The sequence below is a fragment of the Mytilus trossulus genome, chromosome 3 (genome assembly GCF_036588685.1).
Source record: "Mytilus trossulus isolate FHL-02 chromosome 3, PNRI_Mtr1.1.1.hap1, whole genome shotgun sequence".
In the NCBI taxonomy this organism is placed as follows: domain Eukaryota; kingdom Metazoa; phylum Mollusca; class Bivalvia; order Mytilida; family Mytilidae; genus Mytilus; species Mytilus trossulus.
The window spans coordinates 45,958,846-45,986,686 of NC_086375.1; the positions used below are offsets into that span (position 1 = coordinate 45,958,846).

Below are 27,841 nucleotides of genomic sequence, written 5' to 3' on the forward strand. Positions count from 1 at the left end.
ACTGTATACTACTATTGAAGATATTATTGGAATGTATTTTTAGGAAAACGTGTTGTCATTTTCAATGACATGCTATACTAAACAAAAAAAATACGGATATCAAGCAAAACGAATTTCATGGGAAAACTCAAGCTCTGAAAGTACATTTGTACACTGTCTGAAATATACAAATATCTACAGTTTTCGAACTGACCATTAACTATCTACCTTTGTTTATATTTTAGCACTGATTTTTTCATGAGTATACACCTTATAAACTGCCAATTATGCAGTTACCTTTACTGCCTCAGACGCCTAGGCATACATTTTAAAGATCTCATTTTGGGGGGAAATATTTGATGTCATCAAAATCATATTTATCCATTTTAATGAACACATCTTAAAATGCAAAATTTGAAACGAATTCATCCTTTTTTCTTTTTTTTTTTTAGATTCCCCCCCTTCTAAAGAAAGTCTCCTACTCGGAAAAATCCGAATGTATTAATTTTATGGTTTGTGGCAATTATTGTCAGATTTGACACTTTCACAAAAAGTTCATCTCCTCTTCTTAATTTGAACAAAGCACCCAAGTAGCTGGAATATTCACCGAACTGCTTGTTTTCGTCCCAACATTTCGTTAACGAGTTCATTAGCAGAAGTTCTTCTCCGCCATTACGGTATATGATATTATATCTATAAAGATAATGAGAAAGGCTGTTTGAGTTTGATCTAGCATCAAGTGAACTACTGTGTCCAAAATTTTCTGCAAATGATACATGGGAGTAGACGTAATATAATCCATCCTCAGGAACAACTAGTCGGCCATTGCGGTAGTCTACACCATTGGTAAATGCCAAGTCTTCTCTGTGGATCCACTTTGGAATACTAAACTGATTTCCAGGAACTGTAAATATAATAAAAATATAATTGTAAATTTTACTTATGAATATATACAGAAAATATAAGATAAGTAAAAACATGTGTGTAAAAGTATTATTTCATGCCATTAAAATTTCAGCTGCATTTAAAAAAAGTTGATTTCATGACACAGCGTAGTGCCACTGTTAAAAATGCCCTACACTAAAAGTTGACAAGGAAGCTAGAAAAAACATTAATCATTTCTTTTTTAAAATGTAACACTTTTTTTTTGAAAATTTATATTTGTTAAAAAAAAAATAAGAATAATAACGAATTCATCAACATCTGACCAAATAACAACTATTTTGTCTTTTACAGAACCGTTGTTGGAACAGAGGGAATAAGATCCCAGACAGACTTAATTCATATTGCAATAAGTGAGATTTCTTTTGTATATTGTTATGTGTGTAAGGTTTTTGAGCATATTTTAATGTGCTTTTATCAGTTTGTATTTCATTTATATGTAATGCTACGACCAAATGGGCATTTTTTCTGCATTAGTTATAAGTTAACGATGCAATTATATGCAAGGGTTGTCAAATACGAGTTTAGATACAGGTGATCGATTACACTTGCTAAGGTTTATAAAGTAAAATCACAAAAATACTAAACTTCGAGGAACATTCAAAACGTATAGACCCTAATCAAATGGCAAAATCAAATGATAAAACACATCAAACTAATGGGCAACTGTCATATTCTTGACTTGGTACAGGCATTTTCAAATGTAGAAAATGGTAGGTTGAACCTGGTTTCATAGCACTAAACCTCTAACTTGTACGACATTCGCATCAACTTACACTGTTTCATATAATATCTATGACATATCTGAATGATCTTTTATCTACATTAACCAAATTATAAATAGAAGTATGCACAGGGGTTTGAGAAATAAATGTGTGTTTAGATACTAGTACAAGTGCTTTTATTTCACTTGGTACGGTACAACTTTTACTCTTCCAGAATATGTGATCGTTGAAATATCAAATGCTTGCCATATGAACTTTAAGCAGCTATAACTTACCTCCGGGTTGTTCATTTCTACGATTATATCCCATCAGATGTGCAGCATATGTGACATTTTTCGAGTGAGTTGATTGGTGAGCTGGTCGAATTGTTCCTGCAAGAAAAGAAAAAAAATGTAAGGTACTATTCGCATGGATATTTAAATGTAAAAGTATAATGATTTTTGATGAAGTAATTGTCTTCGTAAATTTTACAGATGTTGGTTTCGATACTGTTATAAGTAGCGAAACCTTTTAATTGAAAAAACACCGGATTCCAAAGAAAGAACAAGTGATAAATTATCAGTCAAGAGTGTATGTAAGAACACATATCAGCAAGGCAAAACGAGTGATAGATTTCATAATAGAATAATCCTCATTATACTTGGAACTAATTACTATTTGCAAAGAGCGACACTTGTACCTAGTAAAATCCCCAGCTTAATATTTACAAGTTATATAAGAGAAAAGGGAAAATAAAGATGAGGATGATATTAGTGATTTAAATAGTTGGCAAGTGTAGTAATTATGAATTTACATAAATAAACCTCATAAAACAATCCGAAAGATTAGGGCACATTGTCTGATTAACATATATATTATTGACATGTTTTTAATATCCATGTCATATTATATTGGGCAATGAGAAAGCCGTTTAATAAACTTAGTTACTAGAAAATTAAAAACATGGTATCACACACGAACTATAATAAGCCAACACACGGAAACCGTATATTTCAGCCTACACAACCATTGCAACAAGAATGACATTTGAAGTAACAAATTATGAATGCAAGATACAAAAAAATACTTTCTATTAAAGTTCGGACGATTTTAAAACACTTTAAATATAGAATGTATAATGAATTTCAACCAGCTTTTATTTTAAATAACTTGCAAATAATAATGAGAGCTAATTACAACTGAAATAATTATTTGCAAGTTATATAGCTATAATAGTAGTATTTCTGACAAAGCATATAACTATTATTACACTGAATGAAGAGGTTTTTAAAAGGGTTTGAAAAATACGAATGATCATGATGGACTGGGGTTTAATGTCCAGTGTCAAATATTACATGCTAATCGGGAGAACTTAGTTTTTTTTAACAAATGTGTTTATATGTAATATGGAAAAGAAGTGAGACTCACGATCAAGGAATGAACATATCAATGTGATATAAATAAGTCAGGAACCCTAGAACGGCTAGCTGGTCCTGATTTTTAACTTCAAATTCATATTATAGACAAAGCTCAACACGCTACCTCGAGACTTCTGACTTTCAGTTATAGAATTGCACCATTTTTGCAATCTATTTCAATTCAATGGCATTTGTAGGGAGTGCTTTCCGTGGGAAAACATAGACTCTAGGACAGACTGCGCATTTACAGATCTATTAAAGCAATAATTTGATGTATATTTATTATAATTTTAAACTGAGGCGATTTCCTCTTTCAACGATACTACAGAACTCCATATAGAACCGCCTGGTGCTATTATTATCAGAAAACTGGAAAGCAGCTTATCTGCATACCAATTTGCATACGGAATGAACAATCACCAAATGGATCTATAATTACTTAACAGAGGAGAAAATAACATCAAATAATTAATTTTCACCAAATATAAAACTTGTTAAACTTAACGCCAAATTGATTTTCACTTCGACCGAGATAATAACTAGGCATTTAGAAGGCCAATATTTTCCTGAAATACACGAAAAACCAATTAGAGTTTCTTATCATGGAATTGCAGAAAGTCACAAAACAAATAAAGCCTTTTACCAGCTAGTGTGACTCTATGTCGAGGGAAGTTTAATTTGTAAATTAGATTTTTGTCAATTGGAGGATATTGAAAAACCGATTGAAAAGTGCAATAATGAACCGTTTGAAAAATAACACTTGAAGATACAAGATTTATTATGCAGTTAAATGATGAAATTATATTATGCAAACATAAATTTCTGATATCAGCATTTTGGTTTAAATTTTATATAGACCGTTGTTTTCTGAAGGATTGGTGGGTATGTTCCATATTAAAAATATTACACCCTGTTATACAACAATCACACGAGTTAAAGTTAATTAGTAAAGGTATTAAACACGTTTTGTAATAGCTAGCTTAGAGAGCGTGTTCTGAAGCTAGTAAGTAAATAAACACAACGTTGGTCCATATGTTTTGGCTGCTTTTACACGTCATATATTTTATTAGCTGCTTGATCAATTATATAGTTATTTATATGTAAGTCATAAACATCATGTCAATACGGTTAAGACCAGTATTAATTACGGCCGTAGTTCAATCAATGTGTTGATACTGGCGGAGTAAGACAAACAACTAATGTAATATAACACAATCATAAGCAATCTGTTCTTGCCATGCTGGTCTAAAACAGAACCATAGATACTGTTGCCTTATTCTACAAAAATCCAGAATGAGTGACGAATGAAAGGGGATCATGAAAGAGAGCCAATGATACCGAATGGATAGTTGAACTCACGAGTCGAAAACGAACTAACAAATCCCATGGTAAATTACGAAACAAAACGATTAAAACAAAAAAAAACATTCTTCAAAACACAACACATTAAACTAAAGACCAATTTACAATTGAAATTGATTGAAATAGGTAATCAAGTAAAACTTGAGTACATTTTGTAAATTACTCCAAAAGAACACTATCAGTTTTGCCCTACATCTAAATCAAATTCTTAACAACAAAAATGTAAGTGAACCTTGAGTTTGAAGATGATCACTTATCTTTTGTAAACACAAAGGTAAAATGAAATATGAGAATGCACTTGAACAATAAGCACATCTTATGCATGAATGTAAAATCATTTTCCAATTATTTTGTTATTTATATCAATTAAAAACCCATTACCAATGTGTTGTCAATTAGAGCACATGAAAAATGACAACGAAGATGAGTGCTTATGTTCACTATAGAACTTTGAAGTATAGAACCTAAAATTATACACCAAACGTGCCTCCATTAAATATAATTTTAATTGCCTGCAAGTATTTTTAGACTCTTGAAATGTTGATCGATTGTTGGTTTCTTAATGTTCAGTGGCACATATTGCTTGGAAGTTTAGGACGATGGATTTTGATAGAAAAAAAGTATATAACTATCAAAGAAGAGAAATTATATTTGGTTCTATAAACAATAGTCAATAATGTCAATACATTTGTATTATAAACAAATGAGCCGGAGGACAAAGTCCGGTTACTTTTAAAAGTGTAGAATGTCTGTAGACACCAAGACGCATAAACTGGTCCAAGTTGTGATATTATGTTTGGCATAGGCACAGCCCGTTGACTATTTTATCGTAGGCCTTGTACACGTGTAGCAGTCATTGAACAAACTATATTTAATTGTTTTGCATCATACCGACGCCTATTTATATATAAATAATGTCAGTACTTTGGGTTAGTTTTGATGGTGCAGGTGAAAGCAGCCCTGTTTAAATTGTGTGTGATGTTTTTTAATCTTAAACTGCATGAACTTCTGGTATAACCTTACAGAACAAGAGATATTCGAGAATATAACCAAGCACTGCCTTAGAAATCATTCATTATAGATTTAATTTGAATAAAGGCACATGACACACGCCTTTCTGCAATAGACTTGTTCATGCATTCTCGAAATCAAGCTTTAAAAGTCTAATTATATAGAGAAAAATCTGAACAGAGAAAGACGGTTACCTCATTTTTATGTTCAGAGTTCGCGTGATGGAGATTTGACTTTAATTTTCTTTCACTCGTAAAATAGCACAACTATTGCATGTTTCAAAGGCGTTTTTCTTTGAATTTTGTAGATTTTAATCATGGATAGCGTTATAAAGAGAATTACATCAGACCCTTTGTAATGCAAGAATCAGTGTCCATGAAGCTGTTACTAGCAGCGTTAACTTTAAATCTATAAAACAACCATTCCGAAAAGTCCTCTTCAAAAGAAAAACAAACAGTTTTCTTGAACGCTGTTTTATTCTTTCGAGACATTTTTTTTCTGTACGTGCAAAGATACTCGAGTATACACGTTTATGTCATTTAAATTGAACAACAGCCGAAATTCAAGAAATCTTTACTAGTATTAATGTCAGGCTGTTGAAAGGCAAAAGTAAAAGAGAACGTAAGGTTAACTTGCCTCTCTAATGTTATGGTCGATTATTGGGTGGAATGTAATTTTCAAAACAATGATATAGCCTTTGCACGAGATGTAAACAACACATAAGAACTGTAAATAATGAATGTTCATCTATCATAGTACATCCTCGTCTTCCTAATTGTCAGAACAAAATGGAAAAATGAGAGAGAATTATCATTGTGTTGCCGTTGTCAGTCATAAAACGTAATTACTAAAGAGAAGCTAAGAGAAAACAGATTGTCTTGTAAACATTTTGAGGTATGGCCAAATTCCCTCATTGTTTCATGCACAGGATCAAAATGGGAAAGTTGATGAAACCCATCAAACAAACTTTAAACAATCTAAAGTTATCCATGAAATTAAAATGTTTCAAATGCAACACATTTGTGTTTTGCAATTTTGAATCAAATGGTACAAGTTTTTCAAAAAAACAAATCGCAGGAAAATGCCCATAACAAAAACCAAGCAATCCGTAGCTAACGGATGTTTCCTTTCAGAATAATTTTCTCTGGAGTTATTGTATTTTCAAATGAAAATTCAAAACCTGCTAACATCTACGGAAAGTGATTTTTTTGTACCATTTAAAAGCAATTTGCAGATGTAATAACCTCAAATAACAGTATACTATGTTTTGTTTTTTTAAATATATCATACCTCTTTGACCATTCCAAAAATAAAGGCCACCTGATGATTTTAGAACAAACATACATGTAACAGCGCACTATTTTTTTTAAGTTGATATGTTTTAATACTATTTGACTGAAACTTTCCCACAATTACTGTTTTTGGTTCAAAACGGGTTTATTTTGAGATCAATGTCAAAACAAGTAATCAGCATAAACAAAACATGTCCACATGTACAAAGGTTCTATCTCTGTATTTTACTGAAAATATTACAATAGAACAATAGAATGGGTATATGACACATAAAGTCATTGTCCAACATAATCCTGACTCATAAAAAAAACAACAAATGCAATCGCAGTGTGGTTCCACTATCAATTTATCATTAGAGAAAATAAAGGTTTCAATTTCTATAAGATGTTAGGAGACTTGTATTTATGTGACTGATCCAAGTCAGGAGCCTGTAATTCGTTTTTTTATGTGTTACATATTTGTTTTTCGTTCATTTTTTTGTACATAAAAAAGGCTGTTAGCTTTCTCTTTTGAATTGTTTTACATTGTCATTTTGGGGGCTTTTACAGCTGACTATGCGGTATGGGCTTTGTTCATTGTTGAAGGCCGTACGGCGATCTATAGTTGTTAATTTCTGTGTCATTTTGGTCTATTGTGAAAAGTTGTCTCATTGGCAATCATACCACATAATCTTTTTTATAATGGCAAACCAAAACTTTTAGTACTATATATATATATTTGTTAACCCCCACTTCATTTTCATTTGTCTGTGAAAGTCGAAGTATATTTAAAAGAAAACTGGGGTTGTTAAATATAATTCTGAAATTCTTAACAAAGATCATAAATCATTATGTGTTATTTAAGCAAACCGATATAACAAGTAAAGACAACTGGAAACCATGTTTGAGCGTCATTTGGAACATCAACCATTACAAGTACAGTTTTAAGGGATCATTATATTATCATTCCTCACAGTTTGGTATATACATTTGTAATTGTACTTCGAAATAGTGCATCTATATATATATTATTGTTTGTAATGGTGTCAATTTTAGTTGATCGACAGGCACATCGAATTATATTTTTATAGTAGACTCCTGTCACGAAGATTGTTGCCAAGATTTTGTTTCAGATAAGATTTTGGTATATAACTTTCAAACTGACGACGGACAAAATAATTTGTATGAAATTACCCTTTTTCAGTCTTGCTGAAAATGACAGCTAAATGAAATTATATATATATTTTTTAAAGTATTCATAAATTCATCTTTTTTTTATTCGAGTTAAACATGTACTTTAGTTCTATCTGATTTATTGTCAGTGCACTTATATATAATGTTTTTATATATGCAATTTTACCTAAAAACACTCCATGAATAAACAAATAAATATTTAGAAAATGTTTTTTTTATAAAGAAAGTTGATGATTTCACTACTGTTTTAACTGTTTTAATACATTTGGAGATTTTAAAAATTAAAATTTAGAATTTGACGTCAGATCCATTTATCAGCCCGACATGTTTCTATGCTATTTATTTCATTTCATATCAGCTCACCTACAAGTTTCTTTAGAATTCGGAATGTTTTCGATAAGATTGAAGGATCAAAATGCTATAAAGATGAAATACAACATTGTACTGGTATAGAAAATTAAAATGATAAGTTAACACAAAAGGGTTAACCTGATACGTGTTATAAATAACTTGTACCAAGATATATTTCAAAAATATATTTTAAAAGACAGGCTGGTGATGTAGAAAGACGAAAAAAGCAATTAGCTGTTAATTTAACATATTTTTGTAACTTATTAATCATTATTGCATCGCAACTGTCATTTGGTGCAAAGAACTAATTATTTGCATTCCTGAAATTAATTTTATATGGAGAGAAATACCTCAAACCTCTATGATTCAAGATATTTTGAACTCCCTTTGAAACACATGTATATATTTTATTATTTTCAATATGATTTATTGCATAATCAATTTAAAATCCCATTTAAACCAACTTTTTATACAAAGAATTCATGTAGAGTTCAGTGAAACATTAAAATTTGATTTCATTTGAAGAAAGTATTTTTTTCTACATGTATGTACTTGTGAAAAAAAAAGCAATTTTAAATTCTCTTGAAATTAAAAATTTCCACTATGATTATTTTCACACTTGTATTTTTGTACGAGTAGGTAATTTCTAAATTTACATATTGATACAACTTGATTCGCATGGTCACACTTAATTAAACCAAAGTATTCGTAAGTTAGGATACTTATCTACAAAGAATCTGCCACAAATTAAATAAAAAAAATTACGTTCAAGGACTTCATAAGTTCAAATCTTTGTGTTCACTGGAAATTAACAGCAGTAATTCATCTAACACGCACATACATATATAAATGCACCTGTATTCTGAAATTGTAACGAGTTAAGCTGGTTTTATACAAACTTTAATCATATGATTAAACAATTAATTTAATGAAAATGGTTAAAAATTGCCAGAAATGTTTTCAACAGATAAGGAGGAGGTACGGGTTTGTGATATTGCGACTCGTAATTTCTATTTCCGGATTCGATCCCAAGATGGAGAAAGCAACATATATACCCCTACACATATGCAAATTAAGAGATAAGTTTAGCCGAGTTCATTAGTAAATTTGTTCTCCAGGATTGAAGACACAACGGACCTCAGGCGAATATTTATATCTTTTTTAACACGTTTTAAGATAATGTACATAGTCTTCTTTCATTGAGTTGTTACATTACAATACTGTATCACAGAGCATGTATATATGTTATTTCATAACTTTATTTTTAAAGTACGTTTAGAAATTCATTATTTTCTTACACTGCCTGCATGCCAATCTAATACTGTAGGATTTCCAGAAATAATTAAGAAAATATTGTCGTAAAAAAATTCTGAAAAGACATAAATGAAATCTTTGCATCGTGACAATCTAGACAACGACAGTTCGTTTCCTACTTAGAGATTATTAAATCCTTCGCTAAATAACACTTGATTTCTGTCTTAAATGTTAGTAAAATCAAGAAGTATTTGTTAAATTAAATTTCCACGAAGAAAATTGCACATAATAGCGAAACGAATGAAGGGAACACGTTTAATTAGAATGCGTGCAACGTCAGTCACCAGCATTCAATTAGAGACCTTTTGGCGTTAACAAGAATTTTTCTTTGCTAAATATTGATCGAAGATCGTTTTTTCTTTAATTGGCGCAAGAAGGACGTCAAGCTTTTCCTTCGTTATTGGAAAATTTTCAATATCTTGTCGAAATATTGCTTGTAAATTAAGATATTTGTTTACATGAAGTTTCAGAAATATAATATGCGTTTTGTTCCCTTCAGCTATTGTGACAGATCATGAATGCATTATGTTTTAGAATAATACGAAATATATGAAAGAAGACACCGAATAGAAAAAAAAATCCATTCTTTATGAGGGTTTTTTAAATAGCTGATGTTTTTTATGTTTTAAGAAGTTGGTGAATCAAAAAGTATTCTACTGAAATTGTTATAAATGTAAGAATGGGCAATCAGATTGATGACAAAATGCCAAATGTAAGAAAAGAAACGGTGCAAATTTATCAAAACTTGAAAATGCAGTTCTCTAGCCCATTATTAGTCACTAAGGCGACCTTCAACAGAGACACAATGTATTCATCACTTTTCAAGTCGAGAGGCCAATTTGAATTTTATCACTGGAATTAAAAATAAAATCGCAAAGTATTGTTTGCATAAACTATCACACATTAAAAATTAACTTGTACACATAAAGGACAGAATAAATTACCAGATACATGCATTTTTGAAAACGAAAATTTAATGAAAATCTATGGCAACAACTTGGTGGCATCTATATCGGGTCTTTTACAGTAATGCCATTCATGAAAGCGTTTGTACCAAAATCACAGCTCTCTGCATATCATAATATCCATGAAATAAACTGTATAGTATAGACAGAATTAATTCTGACGAAATAGAATATTAACTGACTTTCAAGTTACATTCAGGATTTCTTCAGATATGAAATAACTTAGACCTTGGACTTTGAAATTGACTGATCATAATTGTTTCAAAGCTTATTTGTCAAAGAAATGAATAATTTAGTTAGCCTGAAATATCTTTTTTCGTAAATTGTTTAAAGTGAAATCTCTATATTCTAGACATGAAGACTTCAACGAAAAAGAGAAAACTTTTTGTATTATAACTATTTTTGATATCTGAGACACAAAAATTCTTTGTTATAAAACATAAATGCCAGATGGCGGATGTGCAATTATTTTAGGGCCACTAAATAATTTGTTGCTAGCTACTGTTGTTGTGTTATCTATAGTACATATACTAAGCGATGTAGAAATTATATCATGTTGGGTGTTTGATATTTCTGTTATATGTAATTCAGTCCTATCCGTGCAACGCCAGTCACCGGCATTCAATTAATGCCACAGTATATATAAAGAATTGCATGTGTTATTTAATCTATGCACCCAAAATACACAACCGCACCTTAAAAGCAACAGCTTTAAAGTTTTGTAGACTAATTAATATCCAATTGCAAACTTTTGATTTGATTTGATTTTGGTGTTTTAGCGCCACTTTTAAGTACCACATTTGGGCTTTTTCGTGGCAGCCAGTTTTCATTGGAGGAGGAAGCTGGAGTGTCCGGAGAAAAACACCCACCTTCGATAGGAAAACTGACAATCCTAGTCAAATATGATTGGAGTCGGTTGGTCCCACAAGGAATTAAAATGACAGGAAGGACAGACATTTTTTTTTTTTTTTATCAAAACGTCTTTAACGCCAAAACCCTTATAAAACATGTTTATCAAATGTTGAAAACAAATAATGAAAAAAACTTCTGTAGAAAATCTATACCATAAAAGATATCAACTTCTTTGGAATCATAAATAAATTGATCAGTACATGATAAATTCAAAATGTCTTCAAAGTAATGGATTCCAATAGAATCGGTTTCACAATGAATTATTTAATTGTTTAAGACGCTGGGTCGCCATCTCATTGACGTATACTTTAAATCTTCTTTACTTATATTTATCCTATACGAAAACGCAGTAAACCAAAAATCAGTACTCTTATGAAAAGCAAAAAAAGCGTTAATAAACTAGAGGCTCTCAAGAGCCTGTGTCGCTCACCTGTTACTGTATTTACTGATGTCGGTCATCTTGGTTGGTAGGTGAGGTCATTAGACACTTTTTTTTAAATATATACCCTAGTAATGATTGTGGCCAAGTTTGTTTAAATTTGGCCCATAGTTTCAGAAAAGAAGATTTTTGTACAAGTTACAAAAATGACGAAAAGTTGTTCAATATTGACTATAAAGGGCAATAACTCCTAAAGGGGTCCTCTAACAATTTTGATCATGTTGACTTATTTGTAGATCTTACTTTGCTGAACAGTATTGCTGTTTACAGTTTATCTCTATCTATAATAGTATTCAAGATAATAACCAAAAACTGCAAAATTTCCTTAAAATTAACAATTTTAGGGCAGCAACCCAACAACAAGTGTCGGCTTCATCTGAAAATTTGTGAGGGGAAAGATCTTATTCTGATGGACATTTGAATCTTGAAAGATTTGCCCTAAATGTCTTAGTTTCAAAGATATAATTCAAAAACTGCATTTTACCACTATGTTCTAATTTTAGCCATGTCGGCCATTTTGTTAGGTAGGCAGGGTCATCGGACACATTTTTTAAAGTGTATACCACAATGATAATTGTGGCCAAGTTTGGTTAAATTTTGGCCATGTAGTTTCAGAGAAGAAGATTTTTGTACAAGTTACAAAAAATGACGAAAAGTTGTTAAAAATTGATTATAAAGGGCAATAACTCCTTAAGGGGTTGACTGACAATTTTGGTCATGTTGACTTATTTGTAGGTCTTGCTTTGCTGAACATTATTGCTGTTAACAGTTTATCTCTATCTATAATAGTATTCAAGATAATAGCCAAAAAATGCAAAATTTCCTTAAAATAACCAATTCAGAGGCAGCAACCCAACAACAAGTTGTCCCATTCGTCTGAAAATTTCAGGGCAGATAGATCTTGACCTGATCAACAATTTTACCCCATGTCAGATTTGCTCTAAATGTTTTGGTTTCAAAGATATAAGCCAAAATATACATTTTACCCCTGTGTTCTATTTTTAGCCATGGCGGCCATCTTGGTTGGATGGCCAGGTCACCGGACACATTTTTAAAACTAGATACCCCAAGGATGATTGTGGCCAAGTTTGGTTAAATTTTGCCCAGCAGTTTCAGAGGAGAAGATTTTTGTAAAAGTTTACGGACGACGGGCGACGGACGACAGACGACGGACGACGGACGACGGACGCCAAGTGATGAGAAAAGCTCACTTGACCTTTCAGGTCAGGTGAGCTAAAAATGAGGTTTAGATTGCTTCTGGTTTATAGTCGTTTGCTTGTAATAATGGTATATAACGTTAATGTGCATGTAAACAATACTAATAGCTAATTTCCAATGAGTGGTTACCTTTCGAAAAAAATACTATTTCATAATCCATTAGACAAAAAATATAATATAATAGAACGAGCAGGCAGCTAAAGAATAGAACAGCTATATGTTACCTTTGGCAAACACTTATCTCAACTAATATACTTATATTACATAATGCTAAAAAACAGAATGCCAGACAACTTTAAACAAAACATATCGTTACTAAGCAAACTAGCGGTTGATCAATACAAAACGAAAAAAAACTATAAGATTTTTCTGCTAAAGATAAAACCTATTAATCTCTACCCATATAAAACAGAGTTGATTAAGACATAATGTGCATCAATAACCTATTTATTAAAGATAAACATTATCTCTTAGACATTTTAATCAAGCGTTTCATATATTCGGTACCAGAAACATATTAAAACGACAGAGAATATCTTGTTCAAATCCATGCTTTTTGAATAAGAAGCATTGGTAGCTAATTACATTGAGATACAATTTTGATAAGTCGAATATCTTCATAACTGAAGTATTGAAGCTCTGATATGAGACTCAGAAACAAATTATTTCTAATACCGCATGTTCCGTGACACTAGGACCAAGATGGTGATTACATGAAATAAAAAGTTGATCGGTATCAAGAATGTCGGAAATGAATCAAATTGAGAAGCTTTTAACAGAATAAGATTCACATAATATCAAACGAGGCTCTTGAAGCGAGTCTAAATCTCGAATTAAATATGAAAAAAAACCTTCACTTTACAATTCAAAATACTAGAATTATAATTATTTGTTGAAACAGAAATCATAGCTCTTAAGATAGTATTTCGGAAAGTCATCTAATAATACAAGTATATAAATAGTAAAAAGGAAACATTTACAGTCCTAATGCAAACGAGGATCATATCTGACCAGTTAGTACAACAAATATATTTATTGTGTTACTGTAACGTAGCATGTCATATATGATAAAAGGATGTTTTTTTAAACACTTTGAGGTGTGTGTTTGGGGGTGGGTGGGATGGAGTGTGATGGTGAATTAACATTCAAGGGGACACAATTATCAAAATGATGCAATTATGTTATCTACAAATTTGAAATAAACTAATACCTATTACCTGCTGAGTGCTTTTGGTGAAATCTAAGATTTTGTGATGATCAGTCGTTGGACAAATCTGATTTTATTTATATATTCATAGTGGCCTAATTTTTAACCTGAGCCATCAATTATTATTTATACACTGTCTTCACTTACCTCTAGCCATTTCTTCTCGAAGTCTCTTCTCAATAAACTGAAAATAAAATAAACATTTATAATCAATGATCAACAAATAAACCTAAGGTCAAATATCATATCGAGTATCATATACAGGGGCGGATCCAGCCATTTTAAAAAAGGACCAGGACAAAGGGATGGGTTCCAACTATATGTCCCCATTCAAATGCATTGGTCGTTAAAAAAAAGGGGGGTTCCAACCCCCGGAACCCTCCCCCTGGATCCGTCACTGATATATATATATATATACATTTTTTTGGGGAATGGGTAAGTACTGCTAGCAACGTTCTGGGTAATCTAATATTGGGCCTAACAGGATATGTTTAAATAAATATATCTTTGAATGTGCTCGTTAGACATAACAAAAATCGAAGATATAATTGGATGGGAACAAGAAAGCTGCTTATTTTTATGCTTACGTTAAGAGTGTTAGGGAAGACAATAAAAGAAGCTTAAATTCATCTTAATGTGGATAACGAGATAGCATTAGCTTTTGATGTTATTCAAGTCAATACGGCATTATTCGCCTGACGCTAATGTATTAATATAAATCAATATGACTTTTTGTAGCAAAGTAAATCACATAGAAGGAAATAAATTTTGATTGAAAATCAATAAACGAACGTAATTAGTACATGCAATCAACGGTTAAAAGTCTTTAAGCAGCTTATGACAAATCAAGCTCAACAGAAGTAAGATAAGTTAATGGCAAAAGTCAGCCTTCAGTTTTTGTTGTTGATCAGCTTTTTATTCTCTGTAAAAAATCAGATTATGTTTTTGCAAAAATGTTGTAACAACAAAGTAATCTGATTTAAGTTTCAATAATTGTTAACTCTATCTTGCCGTGGTTTTTTTTTCTTTCTCAAATAGTCATGGATAATGCTGCGATACCTTGGAGGTACCCGTTAGATAAATTCTTTTTTATAATAAGAAACAAAGAGATATAATATTTATTCAATCATGGAAAACTTGAAAGTATGTCTTTCCATCATTCAGACGATAATTGAATGAACTAAAAGTTTAGAAAAATGAATTAAAAGCTCTCCCAATTATGATGAAACTAAAGAAGCTTAACTGTGTGAGTAGAATTCTACTTTGTCTACAGCGGTTGACCTTTAACGTCATGTTGAAACATTTGACCATGAAATTGAATTACGTTCAAGATTTCCTAAGTGAAACGATCTATCGTTCAATGTTTTTATTTGAAAAAAATATAAAGGATATTCGTACATCATTAGATTCACCAGTCATGACACGTATATCAACTCTTAATTTCAATCTCATTTAAGGATGTACACCTCTGAGGAGCCAAAAATTTCTAGAATTAAACTTTTTTTCTAAACCTGTTTTTTGTGTTCATATGACTATAAAAAAATAATTGGTGACATAATTCCAGAACGAGATTTCAACGAGACTGAACGAGACTGAAATGTCAGAAGAATACTAGTCTCGATTACCCAGACGCATATGAATATAGCGTCTGGGGTGATTAACCGGACTTGTCAAATATTTATAGGGGGCGTAACAAATAATTAAATATAGAACATATCTATAAATAGCAGTTCCGTTATCTCCAATATTTTTTTTTTTAACAACAGTAAACAGTTAATGTACATGTATATATGACATTCTTGTAGCTCACTCTATGTTGGCCAACTTGCTGATGGGGAAGTTTTAATACAAACTCTTGTCTGCAACTGGATGATTTATAAACATGTAATAAACTAAAAGATCTATACTATAGTCAAAATTAAGCTTTAAATTGGCCGTACTTTATATTCAGATTTCAGATATTTTTTTCGTTGATTAAAAGTTTTACTCTTTTTTTTGGTCATGGTTTCTATCTAACTAAGTCTTAATTGATCATTTAAAACTACTTTTTACTTTTCGACTTGTTGTGTCACCCCTGGTTTCTCGATTACCTGGGCACCGCAGACGGCGGCACACAAACGCCTGTTTCGTTTTATTATGAGGCCTAGTTACGACTCTGTGTAAATATTAAAGCACACGTCATAGGCCCATTTTTTTCGTAGAAAAAATGTGGTTGATTATATAGGGAAACACTGTACCATGAGTGAGTGTAGTCGATCCCTCCCTAATAACAAGTTCTGAATCCGCCACTGTTCGTGTATAGAGGATACCAAGCTCTCTGCACGCTTAAAAAGGAGTCCCTAGGTGGACCGTTATACTTTGATCTATATGTCTGCTTCGATACAATATACCCTTATATTTTAGCGAGTCGTAACTTCTCAAAACTGTCTCCCGAACAGACTATAAATTAGGACCTCCTTTTTATAAATTTTGTTAACTTCTTTTCGTCCTGAACATTATCAATATTTACCACAAGACGATAAAAAGCAACCCAAGATCAAACTATTCTTATATTATTGCACACCTGTTCACTTTTTCTCTGATATTCATACTATAAAATACCACTATTCTCCATTCTTTGTATTTTATCACATCGTCCTAACTGACATGCATGGAATATTTGTCACTGGACGTTAAGCAACCAATCAGTATATTGTGTCACCGTAAGTCTCTATTCGTTATTTTTTTAACCATTTTTCCTTGTTTTGTCTCATTATTCTCAAGTTCCTTCCTTTAAATATTTATCTGATGCATTTACCTTACAAAAAAGCACACATCAAGTTACGTCTATGTAAAGAAAAACATCTCATGCAAATACTAAGATTGCACATGTAGAAAAACTTCCTTAACAGGTATAACTGGCAGATCAGCGAGTTCACTGGTCACACAATGAGCCAACTCAATTTCCATTTACAAAATTAACTGATCTTAAAACTGCAAACGGCAGAATAGTCTAAATGTTGTTCAACTATTACACCAATAATTGCCTAATCCTTTTGGGAAGAAAATATTTAGGAACAAACCTTCACACAAAACCACTGTCATGACTGTGCCAGTGTAGCCCGTGTCCATGGAGAAATACAGAACTTAACCAGTCAGTCATGAAACCCAATACTCTTTGAATGCATGTTTGAATCATGCACATGTTAAAGATGGAATGCGATTTACCCCACACTGCATAGTAACTTGTGAAAAAAAGATAACAACTCAAAAGTGTATTTTACTTCTCTAACTGTTGTAATTTCCATCATGTATAAGCATGCAAAAAAGGACAGCTTCTCATGAACTATAAATTCTGCATGCTGTAAACCTTTTATATAACAATAAGGAAATTGGTATGATTGCTAACGAGGCAACAACCCAGCAGAGTTCAAATGACATAGATATACGCAAATGTGAACACTGCATGGCCTTCAATATTAAGAAAACTCCATACCATATAGTCAACTATAAGAGGGCCCTACATGAAAATGAGATACGATTCAACCGTAAAAACTAACTTTTTAATTGTTCATATGATTTTTAATTTGTTAATACATATCTAATTTCCATAACATTTCTGACAACAACGTGATTCTCGATATTTGTTTCATTTAATCAATATACGTCTGTGTATTTTATTCGCTTTGTGGCGTCTGTCAAAATAATTTATACCCAGCATTTTTGGTTCTGTGATCTATTTATACTGATTGAAGCTTCAGTAATTAAAAAAAGCTTTCAGTTTAAATCTTGTTTATGCTTATGATATAATGAAAATCCTGAGTATATATATATACATTTTTTTTTATAATTCTTCACATTTTACACATAAAATCTGTGTCCATAAATCATCATTGGTTTGTCTACAAAAGAAAGTAAATATTAAAATCATATCAATTTTTAGTCATCAGCATAGCATGTATATGAAAATCAAATTGTTTAAAACATCAAACATCAAAGAAATATTTTGTATACAATATTGTCCTTGGGCAAGCTGAATCCGACCGGCTTCAGGATGCAAAATTATCTCGCTGCATTGACGACCCAACCCATTGGTGGCATTTGGATGTTTACTGCTCTTTTGTCGGGTTGCCCAGTGTCTCTTCGACACATTCCCTGTTTGTATTCTCTATCCAAACCATGCATGAATTTTTCTCATTGTTGAAGGCCATACAGTTGCCTATAATTGCTCACATTCAATTCATTTGAACTTGGGTGGATAGTTTTTATTGGTATTCATAATGATACCGCATCTCCTTATTTGTGTAATGTTGAACTTTTGGCAATTTTATCTTCAATTTTGTTTTAGTCTACATGATTAACTCTTCGTCATGATAATGTCTACTTTTCGTTATTTATATCATTTGGTTCACTAGTTGCTCCCTTATTGACACTTTTTTCATTGATGCTGAATATATTGTTTAACTGTCTTTTGTTTTGCAGAAAATCGAATGTATAAATCATTTTGACCGTTTAGTTTACTGTGTAAAAAATGGCATCTTCTGGATACACTTTGTTTTTCTTTGAATGTGAACATCATTGTGTATCTCTCCTCCCCCCCTTTTTTTTTTACACATATCAAGATGCAAATCCCCTTATTTAGATAGATAAGATAGATACAACGAACTTATCTTGGATGTAGGTGATATTTCGGCGTCATAGCAGTTTTCCTTCAAGTATTTATAAATTGAACGGTACTACACATCAACCCGAAATGTATTTATAATATACGACTGTTCGAGTGGTCCCATTCAACATAACAATTGACACCTATTGTATAATTATCAACTCGTTTTTGTTGCACGAACATGCATGAAAGAATATAATAACTTGATGTATCAGATTGCATTGCAACTAATGTTACAGTGCGTGTTGTTATAACATCTTACCAAGGTTGGATGTGCTGGTTTTTCCTTCGCGTCCATGCCCATGTAAGCCATGCTGTGTGGTGTTTTCCATGAATTGTATGTCGTCACAAAAAATATATAAATAGCGTTCAACAACAATCGGTACACTCGGGCTTTGTAATGATATTATCGTAATGTCATTTCTTCCGAAGTCAATAACCAACTTCTTGGTTATTCGTCTTGGACGTTATCTCTAACAACAAGTTAAAAAAGCCGATATTATTCCGAATGTCATAAATTACCATTTTTATATCACTTGTCATCCAGACGCTCTACTTTGAAAAAATAAGCGGCTGGATGATCGAGACTAGAAGAATACATTAAAACATTAACCCTTGACATTAAGAATATAATTGGATGGGTTTAACCAATTCCCGGTTATATTGAACACTCTTCTTGTATATATATGTAAGGCTGTGGATTAACGGTACAAGCATGAGTGTTTTGGATGGACAAACATGCAAACGTCAACACTTCATGACCTACACTACGCAATGTAACATAACATACAAATGTAACGAATGCAGTATAAATAAAAATAAGACCTTTTTTGGTAAATTTTGATCTCTGCATATCGTGTTAGTAATCGGAAATTAAACCCCCAAAATTTGACATACTAAAAGCATAATTATTCTTGCATGAAAAAGAGATGTCGAACTTGAAAATCTTCCAGGGTATTCTATGTTGTCGGCGCACAAATTAGCTTAGCCATCGTATGCTTGTCCATACATATGTTAAATGGAACAAGGTTATTGCTCTTACAGGAAGTACTGATATAAATTGGGGACAACCGAACGAAAAACAATTCCCATATCCAAATTAGTTTTTTTGTGTTCATTTCGCAAAGGAATAAAAACCACTCAATGGGATCATAAACAATACAACACGATCAAACAGATATACAAAATATTTATTTATTCCTGTAGTTCTGATGTAAGACACGTGCGTATAATTCACTAGGGGGCTATGATAACTCTAACCATCAGTACAAGATTAGATATTAAGCTGAATTACAGATGCTTATTGACAGAAGTGGAAACGTTTTTCTCAGATTTCTAGATCTGTTAGCACACAATAAGGTGTAAATCAGACTGGCTTTACAATGGATGGTGTCAAAATGATTAACGCTTCGGCAGACGCTTCGGCAGATGTCAGATGAGTTTATTATATGATTGTTAAGTAATCGATTATTACCATGCCATGGCACCTTATAAATATGATCAGCAGGAAAAAAGTCAAGAATAAGGAATTTCAGGGTTGCACCTTGAGCTGATTTAAGTTCATATTATATAATTCAAAATCAAGGCATGCGGAATTACAAGATACTTTGATATGTAACATCTTACTTTATGATGAAGGTATCTAAATGATTTTGTATCTTGTTGAAAGTATTTTATCTGAACATATAGACATTCATGTGGAAATACTTAAAGAAGTATAATTTAATCTTATAAAGAAATTACAAAACGCAAAAATGTCCTTAAAATAACCATTAAACGGTAAATATACTTTAATCTTCCTCAACTTGCCATTTACTTAATTTCTTAGACACCACTGCATTCCATAAATCATTAAAATGTGTTGCATCATTTGATTGGCATAACTGGATTCATTTTCATCAAGTGCATTCAGAATTATTAAAAAACAAATAGAGATAACCCGTAGAGTCTTAACAATAATGATCCAAACTCTCCAAATTCTTAAGGCATCTTCGTTTGAAAAGGGCTCTCAGATTTTGTTAATTTGTAGAATATATGGACTGAGAATTGACAAACTATTGAAGACCGGGTTAACCACCCCATGTTATCTTCAATAATTCAAGAATACAATGGTAACTGTGATGGTATGGATTCCTTTGTTCCAGTCTTAGGATGTATGCAGTCATGATCTTATATATTTTATGATTTACGTTGCATTTGGTAGAAAAGGTGCACTTTGTGCTATTAGGCATAACGTTATTTCAAAACTGTGCTCCACTCCTGACTCTAAACGTATTTGCAGCATACGTTTCGTTGATTAAGCCCGTGTTATGCTTCTCTTTATTTCTACTTCATATTGTCATAAAATGTTACGACCACTTTTCTATTTACATAAATGAGTCAAAATTGTTCATACTACACACTAGTAAGCTCGTTCCGATGTTGGATATTATAGTTACATTTATTTGTCAACTTTCTATACTGTAGTTGCAAATCTTGTACGAACCTTAACAAACAAACATATGGTTTTGGTACTGAGCTTTTCAATAAAGAACCAAGGACTTTATTAAATGATCTAGATGTGGATTTGCTTCACTTTAACAGAATTACCCAATTGTATAAATATAACTTTCATTATAACCTTGCTAATTTTTGTTTCCTTTTTAGACCATAAAGGGCGATGAAAAGATAGGACCACATTTCTACCTTATACAATACTTTGAACTTCATTCCTTTCAGGTAAAATGAAACATCAAAAACATATCGCTCGAAGCAAGGAAGTGAGAAAGCATACTTTAGGTAGCTTTTCCATATCGGTAATGTTGATCGCAAAAATATCATTATTTACTAGAGGGCAGATGAGCGGTTTTAGAGACAATGTATACTGACTGTCTCTCTATGCGTATTTAACAGTATATTTGACTAGAGATTGTTGTTCTACTCAGACCTTTCTGTAATTCATATGTACCCAAAAGTTTAATATTTTACTCTTGTTTGGTCTCGATGAAGCATAAGGTAACGACAATTTTACAGAAGATGGGAGCGGGGTGTAACTTTAGTCAAGCAGATAACAAAACAAAATATTCTGAATCCAGATTTCTCCATATCATATAGGGTTAAATTTTGAAGAAGAAAAATATTGTTTGAAAGCATCGAAAAACTAAATAAAAAAAATTCCGACTCAGAGGACAAACCCTCATCCCACTCCCTCAAAAAATAAAAAATTAAATGGTTGCTCTCTAATGAAAATCTTTACACACAAACACGTGTCGTGCGCAGGGAAAACAATCACTTATATTTTTTAATTGAAGATAACATATTAACATGTACACGCCCTATTACCGGCAGATACTAAAGCATCTGTTTTCCCGATTGCCATTCCAAACAATTGTTTGCGATCGTGTACAGCAGGTTTGTGTCTGTCTTTCCGATTGGCATTACACGACAATCGATTTTGCAATTGTGTATCGTAGATGTTGATCTGTGCTACATGTTGCATATGGGTGTACCGGGTGTCAAAAATAATTTCAATTGCAGTCAAGTTGATTACGGAAAAGCAAAGCCAACACATATTATAGGCTGGTTGGGAATGTCATACATATTTCAATACTTATTCAAAAACCTTTAAATAGCTTTAAGACATAAAACGATTATACAGCAGATATGAAATTGACTTAGACAAATATAGTCATGTCTATCGTAATGACATGTCGAAAGATAAAACTTCAAAATAAATTTAAATCAACAAATGTCACACACATCTTATAGCTAATATCAAAGCCAACTTTAATCTACTTTGTAAGCTAATGTATTTATTTAGAGTTTGATTCGCTTCATTTGTCTTCGCATCAGCACAGCTTGTAGCTCGTATAAAAACGTTATATAGTATTGACATCATATATCGAACAGATAATATACAAAATGTATGGCTTTTACTACTGTACCGCACGAAATTACTTTTTTTTTGTAAAAGTTTTCTACTCGAATGATAGGATGAACATATTTGGTCCTGTATATTTTTCAGTTGTAATATCTGTCCTGCCTTTTTAGTTTTCACTGTGTTCGATCCTGTTATTATTATACTTTTTTATTATTTAATTTAGATTCAGATTCAATTTATCCTGACTTTTTCACATGAATTGTCATGTTGCCTTTTTCCCCTCCAAACTCTTGTCCTGCCTTTTTCAAATTTCTTCCAAGCCCTTACTATAGCGGCAACACAGTTATACATTTCTCTGGAATATTTTAAACTCCCAGAAGCTCATTCTTACACTCTTCATCCCAGAACGCAATTTAAAATCAAGAAAAATAAAAATCGTAGACAACTTGTGGCGTAATTCACTTTAGGTTGAATATACCATGGAAGTATAATACTTCCATGAATATACCAATTTCCTTTCATATCCAGCAGAGATATTTTAATAAACATCACACGCAGTCAATACACAAAAATTCAATTAAACTTTGATTACTTTTCTAAACCAATTCTGTGTAATTAACCGTAAGTTCGATATCAGACGTGTTTGTAAATGAAGAGAAAGTGTAAAAAGCTAAATCTCCATTTTAAAACTTTGGTTCATGTATGGAGTGTTTCTATGTTTCTGTGATTCTATGATGGGAGTAAATCGACTTTTCTGACCAAGATACAATAGTTTTAATGGTCTCTTTGTTTTTAACGTCTATGATGTGAGGTAGAATTCTCTTGACTCCACTGGTAAAACAACATGATTTCATCATCAATCAATTTTTATGTTTAAATAGAAATCTGTGATTCTTTGTTTGGAATATTCGATCATTTCCAATCACATATATGTTGACTGACGCTACCAGAAACGATTCCATTGATTATCTATTTGTTAACGAAGCGTATTATTTGATGGCAATTTGCTTCTGTCAAACCACGGAGAAGAATAATGAAGGGAATCTTGACTGGCACTATAACGGTTATCTGCAACGTTATGTAAGGTCGATAGGGTTTTCCAACGTTTATTTTTCATTTGTTGTTTAATGAAAATAAATGAATTCTACTTTTCAAAAAGTCAATTTACTCTACAATTCTTTAATACAATTGTAACAAATACTTCGAGATGGTAATATCGTATGTGCCTGTTTTGACAAAATGTCGTCGCTATGCCACTGTCCCACTCATGAGACTGTTTACCCCCTATATCCTTTCGTTTTTCGTATAATAAAAAGTTTAAAAAAAAACCACGTACAAGTCTCTCCAGGAAAACTAAGGTGCGTCTTGTGTCATGAATCCTTTCAAATAAAATGGATTGCAATAAACATATCTGACTTGCTAATTGCTTAAAACAATATTCACACTTATTTGAATGCATTGGGAGAGCCATCATCACAGTCAAAGTCATAAACTTTCGACTCAGTCAAATCAATAAATGTATTTGTTTTTAGAAATAAATAAAACTTATAATTAGTTTACGAAGACGAATGTCAGAAGACATTAACAAAAAAATAAAAACAGCAAACATAAAATCTGTTGTTTACTGTAGACTTTGTCTTATACAGAAGACCGTAAGATGACTGAACTTTTGTGTCGTTTGGTTGGTGTCTCGTCTCGTACATATATATGCATCAGAATTTGACATGATATAGATAATAAAGAAAATTACATTAGAAAGAAATCATAAAAAAGAAATCAATGTTATTTAAAAAAATTCTTGGTTTATTCATTGATTGGCGATTATATATACTTGATGCTCAGTGGCAAGTATCCTATGCATATTCAGAACGAGCACAAGTTTACAACAAATCCGAAAGGAAGATTCTGCAAAGAAAATGGACCGGGACGAAGGGTGTTGAATTAAGAATGACAACGGGAAAAGAGGATTTTTATATTGGAATCAAGTTTTTCTTCCAAGTGGTAACTTACGGACCACTCATAAAAATAGTACATGCGCCTATTATAATGCAGTTGTAGAGAGCACGGTATATTAATATACAGAGAGTGGGGCACTCATCTTACTAAAAGATTCGGATTGAATGTTCCCATTCTGACCAAACGCAACCATGTATTTATTCATCCTACACAGTTGAAGGAGTGTATGCGTGTATGTGTCAAGAAAGAAATCCTAGAATAATAAAAACTCTGCATGAATTCCGAATTTTGATGATGAACACTTCCAAGGTTTAAGTAATGCTATTTAATCGGAGGAGGATCTTATAAAAAAAACGCCCCGCTACTCTGACGATATTACTTATGTTTCTAAAGTTGTGGGAAGTAAGAATATGTTCCACATATCTAGAGAATATCCATGTATTATTCCAGTTTGAGGATCATAACTAAACTTCTAATTTCCCCGAAAAGGTATAAAGTTTCAAAAACTGAAATAATTTTCAAATGGAACAAAGTCATTCCAACAAAAAAGTTCAGAATGAATCCCCCACCTCCACCCCGCCGGCAAGTCAGAACCACATGCATGTAAGATAGTCAGAGCTTTCCCTATGAATAGAAAATAACGAAGGACATCGTTGGATTATAAAGAAAACATACACTGTTTAGCCCACTCATGACTGAAGTACATTTTATCACACGATTATACTTACTTGTATACATATATATATATGTGTGTATATATCATATATACCGTTACTTATTAGTCCTCGATGTATCATCATGTAGGTAAATCCATCAAATTATAGGATACATATATTTAGGGCAATGTACGAAATGATTTCTAGTCTATAGTCGTATAGGTTTACGTTGTACTTTTTGATGTGGTGAAACTTAATCATAAGTTGTGAAGCCTTTTTGTACAAGTATTGTTAAAATTTAATTACAAATTAATAATAATGTTGAGTTTTTCGGATTTGACACAGTTTTTTTAACAAAGACAAGATTTAAAATTGAGATCAGAAATATAACACCCTAGTTACATCGGTGGTCTATCAGAAAAGGAATATAACGGATTGCATGGAAATGCAAACATCTGCCTTTCACAGTGTAAATCTGCACACAAACTCGTTAATATGCTAATGAATGTTAAAACTAAACGTTTCAACGAAGAAAACTTAAAATGGAAATTTTCTTCTTTTTTGTGTGAATTGACAATTATTGCACAACAAATTTCAACTATAGGGTTGGTATTTCAAACGAATAGAACTATTTAAAAAACATCTAAGAACTTTGTGTAGAAAATGACAAAAGAATCACAGGAAGGGCACATAAAAAAATCAAACATATTAAATTTCATTCAATCAATTTTTACGTTACATTCTTTGTTAAATTTTTCAAAACATTTAAATGAACATACATCTTGCATAGGTTTACAGTATAAGTTATTTTTTGTCATTCAAATTTATTTCACATATTTTTTCTGTACTATATCATGGGGTTGTTTTTACACGTTCATGCTTGCAACACATTAGAATTAAAGGTAAATATTTCTTTGTCGGTAGCTTTTAAACTGTATACTAGGTAGACCCAATCTTCTTTTAACAATTAATGTTTTGAATAGATTAAAATTTTGATATACATCACCACTTTATTTTGGCAATACACAAATATAAAAATTTCAGGTCAACAAAATCTGTTAACACTGAATAACAGTAAAATGACTAAAGGGCAACACACAAATATGTACATAATTAGTCGTGCGACAGATGCGAGGATAGAAATGTATTAATTTACATACAATTGGAAAATATTACTTGTTGTTTAATAGTACAAGTAAAACAAATATACAACATGAGTTTAGAAACTAACTATCGAAGACCAGTCTATCGAAGTTTACTTTTCTCTGTAATATAATTGTGCCTGAAGAAGACACACTGTCATAAAATGTCAGAAGTGAGTTACCGTTCAAGTAGTCATCATTAAATTATTTAGTACAAGTAGGGGTGTATTGAAAAACAAAAAGTACACTATACTACAAATATTTACACATTGTCATTAAAAATACTTCATAAAGATATAATTTGTATTTCCGAAGCCTAAGTTTTTTTTTATATATGTTTATAGTCTGTTAGTGATAAATATATTATACAGCAAGGACTTTTAGTAAAGGAAGTCCCTGTTTACAGTATATGTATACTTGTATGGGGGAATATATAAACATACGAAATAGGTTGCACTTATAGAATTCCATTTTTTGTTTGCGCAATATTGTATATTGTGTTGATATTGAACCATATACTAATTTTGTCTGAACCACTTGTTTGGTGCAATGCTGTGCGACAGAGAAAAAAAGACGCATACGTAATCAACATATGTTTTACTTACCAATTCCAAGACAGCTAAGAGTTGTTTTGGTTTTTCAACACAACATTCTTCACCGGTGGGTTTACTTCTGCGAATAAAAGCATCCAACATTCTATCTTCGTCTTCTGAAGGCCCTAGTCTAACACTGTCACAAGGAACACACAATTCCTCTGTTTCTAGAATTTTTGCGATTTGTTCTCCCACTTTTGGCTGATGTGAATGATGAACTAAGTCATGACTGAGTTTTCCAAAAAGTACAGATATTGTGACCACTAAAATAAGTCCTCCAGCGACTACCACTGCAGTCAACCCAAACAAATATTTCCGAAGTCTTATACATTCCATTTCCAAATTTTGATAGTCTAGCGAATATTTTTCCATGGCACCAGTTGATCTTCCGTTTGAAAAATTATTTAAATTATTTGGTTTGGTTCCTCCTCTAAGAAGTACTTCAGAACTACTGTCTACATGCTCCGGTTCTGACATTCTCGTGAAAATCGTGGCCTACCTTTAAACTGAACTTTATTCGATAAAATATTATTCAGAGAACAAAATGTGTCTTATATAACAGTTATTATTTTTTAAATCCAACAACCATTAATTACTAACGGTAAAATCACTACCACAAAAATAATAGACCGTTTCACCAATACACTACTCGACAACTGTTATTGATAATCTATTTTTGACTTTGTGTATTCAACGTGCATTG

The 27,841-nt window shown here is 31.9% G+C and overlaps 1 protein-coding gene across 1 annotated transcript; it reads right to left on the minus strand.

The window, feature by feature from the left end:
* Window positions 1–27,841, minus strand: LOC134711626 (tumor necrosis factor ligand superfamily member 6-like). The gene is made up of 4 exons (XM_063572344.1): window positions 27,151–27,841; window positions 14,435–14,471; window positions 1,922–2,017; window positions 1–883 (listed from the first exon to the last, which is right to left on the minus strand). The coding sequence occupies exons 1-4, from the start codon at window positions 27,613–27,615 to the stop codon at window positions 444–446; spliced, it is 1,038 nt and encodes a 345-aa protein (XP_063428414.1). The 5' UTR covers window positions 27,616–27,841; the 3' UTR covers window positions 1–443.

Coding starts and splice junctions, on each gene's coding strand:
- LOC134711626 (XM_063572344.1), bottom strand. CDS start 27,615: ATGTCAGAACCGGAGCATGTAGACAGTAGTTCTGAAGTACTTCTTAGA. Junction 2,018..14,434: donor TCGAGAAGAAATGGCTAGAG/GTAAGTGAAGAC, acceptor CTTTTCTTGCAG/GAACAATTCGACCAGCTCAC. Junction 884..1,921: donor TAGAAATGAACAACCCGGAG/GTAAGTTATAGC, acceptor TTATATTTACAG/TTCCTGGAAATCAGTTTAGT.